General features: G+C 44.6%; 1 protein-coding gene across 7 annotated transcripts in view; it reads right to left on the bottom strand.

Annotated features, from left to right (window-relative positions):
• Positions 1-15,533, bottom strand: part of TSGA10 (testis specific 10) — a 74,350-nt gene that overhangs the window by 36,212 nt on the left and 22,605 nt on the right. For all 7 annotated transcript variants that reach the window (XM_045005564.1, XM_045005573.1, XM_045005602.1 and 4 more), the window contains 3 exons: positions 14,075-14,226; positions 12,390-12,505; positions 7,619-7,773 (listed from right to left, as the gene is read on the bottom strand). In XM_045005564.1, coding sequence (XP_044861499.1) covers positions 7,619-7,773; positions 12,390-12,505; positions 14,075-14,226 — 423 coding nt within the window. The remainder of the gene's footprint in view (positions 1-7,618; positions 7,774-12,389; positions 12,506-14,074; positions 14,227-15,533) is intronic.

A 15,533-nucleotide genomic window follows, 5' to 3' on the forward strand; every position in this document is an offset into this window, starting at 1 on the left:
TAAACTGATGCCAAATCAACTTAAACTAAACTGAACACTTCAAAACTGAAATAAGAGTGTCCACACAGAGGTCTGCACCAGTTTTAATTAAATCAGTTTAAATTCATACCTTAAATTAAACCAGTGCAACTTTCTCATGTAGACAAGCCCTTAGGGTGCAAAGGATGTTGTTATTCAGAGCCAACTGCAATAAAAGAGGGCAGTGCAATTTTGGGCTGAATAAACAAAGGCACAATTCATGGGCGAGGGAGGAAATAGACCCTTTCTAGATGGCTCTGGTATAAACAAAGCAGGAATAAAGTGTTCAGCTAGTCAATCATCTTTTTGGGGGGAGAGATAGCTCAGTAGTTTGAGCATTGGCCTGCTAAACCCAGGGTTATGAGTTCAATCCTTTAGGGGGCCACTTAGGGATCTGGGGCAAAATCAGTACTTGGTCCTGCTAGTGAAGGCAGGGGGTGGGACTCGATGACCTTTCAGGGTCCCTTCCAGTTCTATGAGATAGGTATATCTCCATGTATTTAAGTGTCCAGAACTGGAGGGAGTTTAGAAGAGAGCAATAGAACAATCATGGTGCTGGAAAGAGTTAGAAGGAAAGTTTGAGAGAGATAAATATGTAACACCTGGTTATGTAAAGTGAGGGTATGTGATTGTAGTTCATACATACTCATGTGAGCTTTACCTGAGACTAGCATTGCTAAAAGTAACAGTGTAGAGGCAGTAGTATGGGTTTCATTGCCTCGCCTTGTGCAGTAACTCAGGTTATTCGAGATGTGAGTCCCTGTGGTTGCTCCACTTTAGGTGATTGTGTGCCCTGAACCTATAGTTGGAGAATTTCAACAGCAGTACCTGCACACATATGCTCTCCGTCTCGCGCCTGCAATGGCAATTAACTAGTGCTGTGCAGCTCCCCCACCCCCACCCCCACCCCCACCCAGTTCTTTCTCTATCGCAGAAGACTTACAATTCTGAAGTAGAGGGGAAGGTAGTGGAGCACCTACAGGGACTCACATCTGGAATAACCTCAGTTACTGCACCATGTGAGCAATCCTCCCCCCCACCTCCTGCGTGGAGTCCCTGTGGGTGCTGCATTTTAGGTGACTGTAGAGCAGTGCCCCTCAGGGGAAAGGAGGGGCTTCAGAATTAGGTCTGAATGGACGATAAGACCACGTGGAGTGTGTTCTAACACATGAGGGGGTTATAGGTCATGTTGTTGGTAACAGAGCTGAATGCAATCTGAAATCCATCTGGAAAGTCTGTGCTTAGAGACAGGTTTGCCTTTGGAGTGGTCCACGGTGGAGATGAACAATCTAGGAGTTTTCCTGAACAATTTGATCCATTCAAGATAAAGGACTAGCGCCCTTCTGATGTCCAGGGCGTGGAAAATTGCTTCTTGCCTGTCGTTGTGAGGTTTGGGGAAGAACGTGGGAAGATGGATAGGTTGATTGATGTGGAAAGAAGAAGGGACTTTCAGCATAAATTTGGGTTGAGGCCATTGACCTTGTTTTTGGAAAAAACTATATAGGGGGTCCATACATAAGAGCACCAATTTCTCCCACATCTCGCAGACATGATGGCGACTAGGAAGGCCACCTTCAAGGAAAGATGTAGAAGAGAATGCATGGCCAAAGGTTCGAATGGGGCAATTGTGAGAGATCAAAGCACTAAAGTCAGGTCCTGTGGGGACACTGGGGCTCTGGGTAGTGGTTGCATACTCCCTGGAGGAATCTTTTGGTAATTGGGTGAGCAAAAACTGAAATGCCGTCCACTTTGTCATGGAATGTTGTAATGGCTGCCAGATGCACCTGCAGTGAAATCATTAAAAGGCCGGCTTTCTTAAGGTAGAGCATGTAGTCCAGGAACACTGGTATGGTAGAGGTGGTGGTGCTGATTTGTTTATTTAGGCACCACATGTGGAATCTCTTCTGTTTGTGGAGGTATGCAGCCTGTGTAGTGGGCCTTCTGCTGTTTAGCAGGTTGTCTTTAACGTCCTCAGAACAAGTTATCTCCTCGCCTTGAAATCATTGAGAAGCCAGGCTTTGAGATGGAGTGACCCCAGGTTTGGATGCAGAGTCTGACCCGTGTCCTGAGAGAGGACATTTGGAAGAAGCAGAAAGAGACGTGGGGGGTGGGGCATGATGACATCTGTTTCAGGTATGGGTACCAGGTTTGTCTGAGCCATGCTGGTGTTATCAGGATGACTTTGGCTTGATTGATTCTGATCTTGTACAGGACCCTGGACAGCAATGGGGCGAGAGGAAAAGCATACAGGAGAGGTGCGTCCCATGAAATGAAAAATGCGTTGCTGCTGGATCCTGATTCCAGTCCCACTCTGGAGGAAAAAGCTGGACATTGGTGGTTGGTTTTTTTGTGGCAAATAGGTCTATTGCGGGGAACTCCCATAGTTAAAATATGACTGGATCATGCAGGTGTTGATTTCCCACTTGTGGTCATTCGAGAACCTTCAACTTATTGTGTCGGCCATGATATTCTGAGACCAAGGCAGGGAGGTTGTTGATATGGTGACATTGTGTTGTATGCACCATGTCCAGAATTTTATGGCCTCCGTACATAGGAGGTGGGATCTCCCTCCTCCCCGTTTATGTGGAACATGCAAGTTACATGTCTGTCATGATCTGTCTGTTTTTGTCTTTGATCAGAGGCATGGAGTGTGCACAGGCATTGTGAACTGCGTTTTGTTCCAGTACATTGATGTGGACTGTTGATTTGGAAGGAGACCATCTTCTCTGTACTGAGAGCTTGTGTAGGTGGGCACCCCTACCTCAGTAGAGAGGCATCTGTTGTGATTATCAATTCGAGAGGAGGCTGAAGAAAAGGGACATCTGTGTAGATGTTATGTGGGTGAGTCCACCATTGTAGCGAGTCCTTGACCTTCACTGGCATACTCAGAATTTTATTCAAATTGTGTTTGTGTGCTGTGAACACTGTCTTGAGCCAACTCTGCAAGCAGTGCATGTGCAGCCTGGCACGTTTCACCACGTATGTGGTCGCCACCATGTGACCTAGTAGCTGAAGACCGGTCCTGGCCAATATCCTTGGGCTGTGCACCGAGGTATTGATGAGGTTCGTTAGAGTGGTGAATCTCTGAAAAGGTAATGATGCAGGTGTTTCTAGAGAATTTAGGTGCACAATGAAAAGTCCAGTTTCTGGACTGGCATTAATGTGGACTTTTGGATATTTATTTGTAGACCGAGACTGGTGAAGAGCAACATTGTCTGGTGCGTGGCTGCAATGGCTTCTGCCCAAGTGTGAGCCTTGATTAGACAGTCATCTAAGTAGGGGTATATCATGACCCTGTGCTTGCGAAGGTGAGTTGCTGCCACAGCAAGGACTTTGGAAAATGCCCAGGGAGCCATGGAGAGGCCAAAGGATAGTACTGTATATTGGAAATGGTCCTGTCCCAGTACAAACCGAAGAAATTTCCTGTGTGTAGAGCGTATAGTAATGTAAAAATATGCATCTTGCAGGTCGGGGGCTGCAAACCAATCCCCTTGCTCCAGTGCTGGAATGATTGTAGCTAACATAACCATCCTGAATCGTTGCGTTCTGACTAATTTATTTAGCTTCCTGAGGTTGACGATGGGTCTCCATCCTCCAGACTTCTTTCAGGTTAAAAAATAATGGGAATAGAAGCCCTTCCCTCAGTGATGTACCGGAACTGGCTCTACCACGCCCATTTGTAGGAGATGCTCCACTTCCTGTCTCAGGAGAGGCTCATAATAGGGGTCCCTGAAGAAGGACGGGGAGGCAGGGTGGGTAGAAGAGATGAAGAGGAACTGGATGGCATAGCCAGTCTTGATGATTTCCCGTACACATCTGTTGGAGGTGATGGTTCACCAGTTTGAATAGAACGGTGTTAAACAATTGATAAAGGGATCGTTGGTGGAAGGTAGCGTTGGCAGCAAAAGTTGGGGGAGGTCTGGCAAGCCCTTGACCAAACCTTCAGATCTGCTGTTTAGAGGTTGATTGTTAATCTGTGGTGGTTTGGGAGAAGCTTAGTCTGCATCTGGGTGGTCTCTGTCTGTGCCTCTGGTTATCGTATTGTCTCGTTTGCTGTGTGTATGGGCCCTGTCTGGGGCACTGTGATGTATAATACCTGCCTCATTTGTGTTTTGTTGCAGGTGTACAGATGCCAAGAGACCTGATCGTGGCCCTCAAATCTTTCAACGAATGGAGCAACTTGTCGGTCTTGGCGGCGAACAGTTTTGGACCCTCGAACAGAAGGTTCTCTACAGTGGCTTGGACCTTCCTAGGGAAGCCTGACAGATGAAGTCAAGAGGCTTGGTGCATTACTTTGGTGGTGGCAATGGTCCTTGCTGCTGTGTCAGCAGAGTCCAAAAGAGGCTTGGAGGGCAGTTCTAGCTAAGAAGTGGCTCTCAGAAATGAACGACGTAAACTACTCTCTTTTGTCGTCTAGTATGTAGTCAATAAATTCAGAAAATTTGGAATAGTTTATATACTTTGCCATAGGGCTTCATAATTGGCAATCCAGAAGTGGTGTCGCTGATGAATACGCCTTGTGACCAAGTAAGTCCAGACTTTTCCACTCTTTATCATAAGGGGTGGTTCTAGAGTAATGCTCTTTGCCCCATTTATTAACTGCATCGATTGCCAATGAATTTGTCTGAGGGTGTATGAATAGATGACTAGATCCCTTTAAAAGGGATGCAATATTTTTTGTCCATGCTCTTACATGTGGCCGGGATGGTAGCAACAGTCTGCCAGATATTTGTGGTGGGGTCCATGATTGCTGAGTTAATCAAAAGGGCAATCTTGGAGGAGGTGGACATGTGGAGTATGTCCAAGAGCTCATGATGTGACTCTGAGACCTCCTCTAGGGTTATCTGGAGCATCATCGCTATTCTTTTGAAGAGCTCCTGGAAATTCCTGAAATCATCTCCAGCAATAGGCATAAGGGGCATAACAGTCTCATCTGGTGAGAATGAAGTGCAGGTGGCAGGAGCTGCCTCCTGAGCTAAAACTTCTTCTGTCTCCTCAAGGCTCTGTTCGGGAGGGGCAGCTGGTGGCACTGTGGATCTTGGTGAAGAGTGCCTATGTACCTCTGCAGTGCCACCTTAGGGGTTTGGGGTAACACTGTCTATAAGCTGCCCCCCGGGTCCCAGAATGCCCATTGAGGTGGTAAGGGCATAGGTGGGGGCCTCAAGGGGTGACCATACAACCCTTGCAATTCAGACCCTGGTGGAGGCTTAGGACACTCCTGATGTGCAGACTGAACTCTGCCTTGCATAGGTGAAGAGTGTTGGGAGGAGAAAGCCTCCCCTTCCTCGTCTTCATCCTCCTCACTAGAGAAAGGAGAAGCAGCTCTAGTTGGCAGAGTGAGCAGTAGTGAAAGTACCGAAGCAGTATCGGAACTGAGGAGAGGTGATTCCGGTACCGGGGCAATTTTCAGGTCCTTCAGAGCAAGAAACTGTTGAGGCTGTGGTACCATTTGAGGTACCTGTGTTAAAGGTGGTACAGAGAATTGCCTTGGTACTAGGGGACCTTGTGGTGCCAGTAGGAAAGGAGCTGACAGACAACGTGCCAAGGATGGTGTGGCAATGTGTGGTGCAGTGTCTGTGCTATTCAACATATGGCCAGCAGGTGGTGCTGTTGCCTTTTATACTGCAGAGTCGCTCCATACCGAGCACTTCAGTGATGCTGTTGCTGAGGTGGAGGAGGCGGTCTTCTTCCTGCCCTTCTTCTTAGAGCCTGCTCGCTTAGGGTCTGCAGCTATGACAGTACCACCGGTACCGGGAGGGCCACCCAGAGGATTCAGGGGGCCTGGGGCAGGGCCGGGTCTTCGGCGGCAATTCAGCAGCGGGTCCATCTTGGAGGGAAGGACCCGCCACCGAATTGCTGCCAAAGAATGAAATGGTGGCGGTAGAGCAGCCTAAGTGCCACCGATCTCGGCTCTCCCCCCCCACCACCACTTGCGGCGCTTGTACTCACTGGGCGGTGCGCTGAGGCTTCGGCAGCACTTCAGCGGCGGGTCCTTCACTTGCTCCGAGTCTTCCGCTGCACTAAAGGACCGGCCGCCGAAGACCTGGAGCGAGTGAAGGCCCCGCCGTGGAAGTGCCGCCGAAAACCTGGAGCGGCTCGCAGGGCCCCTGTGGGGCCTGGGGCAAATTGCCCCACTTGCCCCCACCCCGGGTGGCCCTGGGTACCGGAGGTCCCTGCTGACTCAAAGGTACTAAGCTACGGGGTGGTTGGTACCGATCTAGTGGACAGAAGCAGGGAACGTTCCTTCTTTGATGTGGTCTTGGTAGGGTTTGTGTTAGTTCTCCTCTTTCCAAGTACTTTAGGAGACAGGTCTCTTTCTTGTGGTGTGGAGGAGAGGGGTCTGTCGGAAGCCGCCTATGGTGATAGGGCGGCAGGAGAAGTTTGCTAGCTCGGGCCTGAGTGACTTCTCCAATAGGATAAATTTCAGTTTAAGGCCCTCACTTTCCTAGTCCATGGTCTTAAGATTGTGGACTGGCAATGGGTGGACTTCTGGGGCACATGAGTTTCCCCCAGGCACCGAACACATTGCAAGCGTCTGTCAGAAACCAGAATTGCCTCACAACAGGAGAGGCAGCATTTAAAGCCAAGTGACCCTGGCATCCTGAGGAAAATTAATGTGCTTCAAGGGGATGAAAGGAAAAAAAGTTGTTGATTTTTTTTTAAATGGGGAGAAAAAGAAATAAAAGGTTCTTAACCAACTAACCTAACTGCACTAAACTACTGGACTAAGCTAAATCTGACGTAAAGCGAGTGCACACACTGCTGGAGCTCCGACTCAGACCATGGGAGATTGAGAAGGAACGGGGGCAGGGGAGGAGCCACACATCACTAGTTAATTGCCGCTGCAGGTGTGAGGCGGGGAGAGTACCTGTGGCCCAGCCAGGTAGTGCTGTCGAAATTCTCTGACTAGAGTTGCAGGGTGCACAATCACCTAAAGTTGAGCACCAACAGGGACTCCACTCGAAGAAGAATTCTGGGTACCTACTTGCATTGCTGACACATCTACGCTGCTACTTTTAGCAATGCTAGCATGGGTATATCTACCTGGGTTGCAATCACACCTTGGACTGCAGTAAAGACACACCCAAAGGGGAGATGTTGAATGCTTGAGCCCTGTGAAGGGCCCATTTGTACTACAAACTGGAAATATACTGTAACCATTTCAAGGGATAACGAAGTTGTAACTACATCACCCATTTGGTTGTATTTGTTACATAAATGGGCCCTAGAAGAGAAAATTAAGTCTGAATTTCAAGAAAAAGTTTCTGAATGTGAAACTTCTTAGCCTGTTAATTTAGTCTGCTTCACCCAAGGAAAGTGGTGAAAATCCCATCTCTTGGCATTTTTTAAATTACACTGTACAAAACACTAAGAATGGGGAGCTCAACACTGGCCTAACTCAGTTGCTATTGAAGTCAATGGGAATTTTTTATGGACTTTAATGGGAGCAGAATTTAGCTAACACTGAGCACTTTTGAGGATCCCAATGATAAGGTGGATGGTCCTAAAGGGTCCTTTGCATAGATAACTATTATGAAAAATGTTTTAGAACTAATGAATCAATAATAAATTATATAGAAATTTAGATGCAAGAACATACTTTCATTGCCAGGGTTTCTTGAAAGGAAGAAATTTTCTCAGTTTTTTCATCCACACATTCTTGTAAGGAGTCTTTTTCTGTATCCAGCTCAGCAATAGTTTCTTTGAGAATATGGATTTCTCCTTGTTGTGCAAGATTTTGTTTTGAAAAGTTATCTGCACGTATAATCATAAAGGGCTCATTTTTATTAACTCAATTTAAAATAATTATTTTCCATTTCACATAGCTTGATACACTTCTAAACCACAAGAAAACACAACTAAGGCCAAGAACCAGCAAAGCACTGAAGCATGATGACAGGGACAGAAATAGTCCCACTAATGTCAATGGGACTATTTGCATGCTTAAAGCCTGTGCTTGAGTGCTTTGCTGGATCAGGGCCTAAGCTACTAAAGACTCGATGCTTTTTAGGGTGTTTTTTTAATTGCAAATATTAAGACAATAATTATAATAACTCAATAATGTAAATTGAAGTGCCTAGGAAATAGGTTTAAAACAACAGAGCAAAGTGGAGTGCAAATTACAATATATAAAGCTGGGTATTATTAAACTCTTGTCCATGCGCAAAACATTGGTCTTCTCTGTTATGTTAAGAGAAAGACGTTAACTTAAGACAGAAAGATCTATAAATGCTAATTATAAACCAAAAAAGGACACTGAGTAGTCCACAGAAGAGTATTCAGAATGAGTAACTAAAGAAAATTAACAAATTCATAACAAAAATGTCATGTAAATACTGCAAGACACTTTTAGCAGGCTGTAACTGAATTATACGACACTAAGGGTAAGTCTACACTGCAGATGGGAGCATGCGTCCCAGCAGATAGACAAATGCTACTCAAGTTAGTCTCTAAAAATAGCAGTGTGGCCACGGAAGCATGGGCTAGCTGCCCAAATACAATCACACCAGACCCCCTGGGTATGTACTCAGGTGGCTAGCCCAAACTACCTCCTGTGCTACTGTGTCCACACTACTATTTTTAGCATGCTAACTAGAGCAGAGCTAGCATGTCTCTCTCTATTAGTGCTGGGAAGCACGCTCATAGCTGCAGTGCAGCTACACACATATATACATACTCTATGTAAAGCAAACAAAGATCATGCTCTATCTATAACTTGTGAGAAATTATCAAAAGTTTTAGTAGTTAATAACTAATTAAATGCTTTTGACACAATGAATGCCTACATGCATATGTATTACACACAAGGCAACTAAATTAAAAAGAAAAGTATTGAGGCTGCAAAGTCAAACACTCAATACTCCTGGGGGAATTCTGCGTCAAAAATGCAAAATTCTGCACCAAAAAAAATGCAAAATTCTACACATTTTATTTGTCAAAATAATGCAATATAATCACATCAGTTCCACTTATTTTGGTTATTTATTTAAATTACCATACAGAAAAAAAATCACAATAACTGTTCAGCATTTCCTAAACACATGAAAGTTAAGTTACAAATACTTGGTAACCAAGACCCTGAATTCCAGTTATAATCCTGGATTTTCATTTAAATTACATTACTTTTATTTTGGTGTTCTGAAAAGTAGAATGTCACTTTAAATTGCTCAGACTTTCACACAAGAAAGTTGTACAGTTTTGCTAATCATTGTCCTGCATTTTTTTATATGGATAAGTAAAATAGATCCTGAGCTGTAATCTAACTCTGCTGTGCCTCTCTGGCAAAGGAAAAAAAGCAAGAAAGCACTCTGACCTTCCTAGCTGAGAATTACATTACTGTCATTTAAAATAAATCTCCTTTACACCACTCTGGTAAGGTAAAGGAGCCTTAATTGACTAAGAATGGGAACAATGGGAACAGTAGCAGCAGAGGAGAAAGTAAGACGGTCCGGTCTGGTATGGCGTACCGGCAAGAGCCAGTACGCCGTGCCGGACCAGCTTCCCCAGACTGGTGATTTAAAGAGCCCGGGGCTCCTTGCAGTGGCTGGAGCCCCGGGCCCTTTAAATCGCCTCCTGAGCCCGACTGCTGGAGCCCTGGGTTAGTGGCAGCAGGGCTCCGGCAGTGATTTAAAGGGCCCGGGGCTCTGGCTGCTGTGGGGACCCTTGGGTATTTAAAGGCCCCACCTCTTCTGGTTGAGGCCATGCCCCTGCTCAGGACTCCAGAGTACTGGTAAGTCCTTTAAGTTACTTTCACCCCTGATTAGCAGCCTGCCTGTTTAGTTGTTACATTTTTGCTCTGCCTCAGGGACAGAGCCTGCTTCACACAGCCCTATGCCTCCAAACCCAGGATGCAGCAGCAGCGATGAGAGGGACAGAGTGAGTCTCTCACACTCATCCGCATGCAGACAGGTGCCCAGCCCCACTCCCTTAATGGCTTTCCATGGACACCTGCCCAGCATCCCTTCTCTCCCCTGCGGTGATCTGCTCTCTGCTGCCAGCTGCTCCCAGCAGATGCGCCTGGGCTGCTGCGGAACGGGTGTGTGTTCCCCACAGCTTTCTTTGCTGTCCCGTTTTTCTGCAAGGGAGCCAAAAAATCTGCGGGAAGTATGAATTCTGCACCCCTGCAAGGCACAGAATTCCCCCAGAAGTAACTCAGAAGTTATGACAGACCAGAATTAAGGTTGCCTGTGCTACTTTAGTTCAGTCTCCTTATGCATATATATTATCATACATCATTTAGTTATATTATTACAGTTTTTCCCCTGCCTCACTCATTGTACAGAATAAAGGGTGCTCACTCAGTGAGCTGCTATTCAGTATTTGTTTTCTCCTTATTGAACAACACATGCTCCCAAGACTGAATTACTGCATACTATTCATGCTCTGCTGTGAAGAAATTGTTATTAATTTCCTCCTGAGTTTTTCTATGGTGCTCATCACTACAGTATTCGAGTGCTTCAAACATTAATTTATTTTTACAACACCTCTGTGAGATGACAGGGCATTATCATCCCCATTTAACTGACAAGGAACTGAGGTACAAAAAGAGATTAAGGTCAAAAGTATCCACTAATTTAGGGTGACTAATCTGAGACACCTAGAATCTGTATGCAGCATTATATAGCACTTTATATATTCAAAGAACAACTTGAATTGAATTCCATTGCAGCTATGAATGCTCATCAATTCTGCGAATCAGGCCCCAGGGTCTCAAGTTTGGCACCCAGAAAATGAGGAACAAACAATTAGTGACCATTTTAAAAAGATGACTTTCCTATTGCGTTTCCTAGCATCACACAGGAACTGTGTGGCAGAGGCAGGGATATAATCCAATTCCCCTGCCAGCATTCAGCTGCCTTAACCATGAGACCACCCTTTCTCCAACTCCCAACCTCATTCATCCACAACTTCCAAGAGGAGGGAACCAAATGGCTTTGGGGCAGCATGATAATTATACATAATTCAGGCTTTCACCTGTAAGTCATCAGAACAAATCCACCCTCAATCAGTCATTAGTTTATCCCTGGATGCCTCTGAGGAGCAGTGGGCACTGTCAGGGATTCTCTGCTCAATGTCCCCCTCTGAATCCCTCATTCTTTACCTCTCACCTCACTCCTGCTCCTGTTTTTTTCATTTGTTGCCCCAACTACTTTCTTGTACCCTGGAATTAGTGGTTCCTCCTCCTCAATTGAAGGAGTGGGCCTTTAATTATGGGTGGGCCTACAGCTGCCTGCCCCAGTGGTACAAATAGTATACACCTTCCAAGGGGTACTCTGCAACTATGGGGCCTATTTCAAATCCAATGTTAAGTCATGCCTCCGAACAGAGTTCCCCTGTCCACTGACTCCTTAAGATGCCTCTGAGAAGCAGTGAGTGCTGTCAGGAGTTCTCTGAGCTGTCAGGTGTTTTCTGAGCTGTCTCCCCTTCCAGTTCCCTAATTTTAAGCCTTTGACCTTCACTCCTGTCCCTGTTTTTTCCCCATTTGTTGTCCCCAGAATTTACTTGTGGCCTGAATCCCTCTTGGTTGAGGGTTTTTAGCTTTGGGAGGGGTTAGGTCCCCTATCTCCCAGCAACCACAACAGGTACACATAAGCAACTGAAAACAAAATCTCATATAACAGAAAACGTTGGGCCATTTTAACTGTAGGTTTTGCCACCTATAATCCATTTCATTTTCTTTTTGCAAACTGCTGCATTTTACTTTGGTGAGTGCAGATGATGTTGACTGTGATCTATAAAGTAGTTATCCAGTGCTATATAACTGGGCTCTAGTTTAGTCAATGGTACTCAAAATGCCTCACCATTCCTGCACCCATCTCTTTTACTCCTGTCTTGAGCATATTGCTCTGTACTGCATTTGAAAATTTATTCTGACTTCTTACATCCTTTATTAAAAGAAAAGTCCCAAGAAGTACTATCTCAGCACCTTGCAGAATTGGGAGCTACCGTTTATTAAGCAAATATTACTGATGAGCCCAAACAAATCAAATGGGTAACAAAACTTATTGTTCAACTAATAGTATGAGCAGTTTATCAGGAATAACTTTATTGATAACCAGCTTAATTATGCTAGTCTGAGAGGGAGAAAACTCCTTCTAAAAACAGAAAATAAGTTATTTGCTTTTTGTCGATGAAAGTAAGAAAAAAAAGTTTTTTGATGTATCCATATGCTTTCCTCTAGCCATAAAATATAAAACTATTTTAATTTTGAATTTCTGTTGACGAATTAATTGTTTTGCCTTTGTACTACTGGAACACTTAAAATAGTATAAAATAAAACAGTTGATTAAACATTACTTTTTATATAACGTGGAAGAACTGAGAAAGAGAACGCAATACTGCCACTAATTTTAACTAAATATCTAACTCACCAATTTTTTCATCCAAAACCATAATTTTCTCCTGGGTAAGTTGTAATTCATATTTTTTTTTAGCAAGATGTCGCTGCGTCTCTGAAAGACTCTGTTCTGTCTTTTCATTTAATAAGCTGTGGAAGTATTAAGAGTGACAGCTTTAATGCAAACATTGTATATTAATATGGCTTTTCTCACATTCTCTAATGTCACCACAACTGCCAAAGTTAAATATCTCAGCATTTCTTGAGATATTTCAAGTAATCTTGGATATTGCAACAACATTTATCTTAGTCTATCTTTAATTAAACTGGTCTATTCCTGTGATGAATCCCACAGAATTAGAGGTGTTTTGAGAGACTGGACAGCTCAAAGGATTAGAATAAGATAAAAAAAAACTTTTAATCAACTATAAGCTCTGATTAGAAGATGCCTAAGACTGGGATGGGCAAAGTTACAAACTTATAAATCATGACTGAGGTGCACTGATAGAGCTAGATAGTGAAGCTTATACCTGCTCATACTGTGCTTTGGAACTGGAAAGAGCTATTAGTGCTACTTTGAAGGTATAACAAGAACAATCTTAAAAATAATTGAAATTAAGATAAAGAACACAGATTTTTTTTGATGGTGCTCATGAAGCTGAGAGACTAACAGGAAGTAGCAGTAACTTTAGAGCAGAGTTTCTCAGATGTTTTCATAATACTGGACACATCTTAAAAGAGAAAGAGTGTATCATGGGCCAGCCCCACTCACATTCACAATTCTGTGGAGCAGCTCTCCTGTCCATCACAGATCTATTCGTAACAGTGCAACATTCACATGGCAACTACAGCAATTACTTGTAAGTAACAGAAGACATGTATCTGAAGCACGTTTAAGGGGAGTAGATTTTTTTACCATCTTGGAAAAGAATCACAATATCTTTCCTTCCAATGTGTTCCCCTCTCTCCTGTACATACTTCTGTGCCACCTTGTCCTCTTCTTCCCCAGTTCTCTGCACATGCTTCCTTTTTGTTGATCTTTCTCCTTTGCCACCTGGTTCCCCTCTTCCCTCCTGCACATGCTGCCTAACGTGCCTTCGTCCCTGTAGTCCTCTCCTGAGGGTGGCTCATGGCTCTTGTCTCACTAGTGGCTCTTAGTAATGGCTAGAAGTTTCAGTCAGGCTGGTAGCTCCAATCCTTGAAAGAAGCTCCAATATCATTTCCTCCTCTTGGAGCCTCTCTCAAGTACAGAGAGAGGGCAGCTTGAGGAGGCTGAAACCTGGCTATTACATGAAATGTATGTTTGTTACAGTATTTACTTCAATTTATAGAAGTAAAGAAGGGTCTTAAAGGAGTTACAAAACTTAAATATAAAATTAGCTGCTGACAATATCCAACAAAATGTAACCCTTAAACACTCCTAGAAAAATCCCTAACCCCACATAAACCTCAATCCTCATCAAATTTCACCTTTTGCAAAAGCCAGTGAAAATAGATATGTCTTGCAGCATGCTCTGAAGGTCAACAAACCTAGGCTATATCAGACCAAGGTGAAGGCTGGGGAAGGAAGGAGAGTTGATTACAAATCTGAGGGCCCCTCATGAGAACAGTCTGTTACAAGCTCCTTCTCCTTCAAATAAACAGAAAAGCTTTGACAAAACAGTGGATATATGCTTATTTTATAATTGCAGTCGTTTTTATGTATATGCTTTTATTTACCTTAGTGAAGCACATTCTGCTTTTTGTCTGCTGAGCTCACTTTCTGAATCCAGTGCCCTTCTTGCCAATATTTTCATCTCCATTTCCACAGAATCTATGGTCTCTTTCATCAGTGCTATCTTTGATATTTGTTCCAAACGTTCACTGTCAAGCTATAGGAGTAAAATGACTAGACATTAAGAACGGCAGAAAAAAACAACCAGTTACTAACCTTCTTGTAACTGTCATTCTTTGAGATGTGTTGCTCCTGTCCATTCCAAGTAGGTGTGTGTGCGCACGTGTGCATGACAGACAGAAGATTTTCCTGCTAATACTATCCATAGGGTTAGCCTGGACACCCCCTGGGGTTGTGCCTTCATGGCACTTGACATAGGGCCCTGCCAACCTGCCACCCTCTCAGTTCCTTCTTGCCTGCTACTCTGACAGAGGGGTAGGAAGGTGGATATTGGAATGGACATGAGCAACACATCTCAAAGAACTGTTAGGAGTAGGTAACTGTTTTTTCTTCTTCGAGTGACTGCTCATGTCAATTTCAATTAGGTGATTCCCAAGCCTAAATTTGGAGCTTAAATGCTTACCAAATGCACTCCTTACCAAAGGCTGCATCATCTCTGGCCTGCTAGGTAATGGCATAATGTGATATGAATGTATGAACGGAGGATCACATCACCGCTCTGCATATTTCCTGGGTTGGAACGTGTGCCACGAACACTGCTGATGAAGTCTGTGCCCTGGTGGAGTGTGCTGTGAGCGGAGGCGCAGTACCTTCACCAGGCCATGGCATTCCCAGATGCAGGACATGATCCATGACAAAATCCTTTGGGAGGAGACTGGAAGCCCTTTCATTCTGTCCGTTACCGCGATGAACAACTGAATGGACTTCCGGAATGATTTGGTTCTCTCAATGTAAAAGGCTAATGCCCGGCGAACATCTAGCAAGTGAAGTCTTTGTTCCCTGCTGCTTGTGTGCAGCTTAGGGTAGAAAACTGGGAGACAAATGTCCTGGTTGACTTGAAACTGGGAGACAACCCTAGGGAGGAATGCTGGCTGGGATCTGAGCTGAACCATGTCCTTGCAGACCCCAGTGTAAAGAGGCTCTGATGGTAAGGCCTTGAGCTCTCCTGACTGAGGTTATAACTACCAGAAACACCACCTTGTACGAGAGGTAGAGCAGACAACATGTTGCCAGCGGTTCTAAGGGTGGCACCAGATTGAGGTTCCAGGACGGGACTGGCTGTCGGACATGCGGATATAGCCTGTCGAGACCTTTCAGAAAACAGTTGACCATAGGGTTGGCAAAGACCGACCAGCCCTTTCCACCTGGATGGAAGGCAGAGATGGAGGCCAAGTGAACCTTTATTGACAACATGGAGAGCCCCTGCTGCTTAAGATGGAGAAGGTAGACTGGTATAAGGGAAATAGACTTGAGCGTCGGAGTCAGATGGTGTTGCACTAACCA

This window comes from Mauremys mutica, chromosome 1 (assembly GCF_020497125.1).
Source record: "Mauremys mutica isolate MM-2020 ecotype Southern chromosome 1, ASM2049712v1, whole genome shotgun sequence".
Classification (NCBI taxonomy): Eukaryota; Metazoa; Chordata; order Testudines; family Geoemydidae; genus Mauremys; species Mauremys mutica.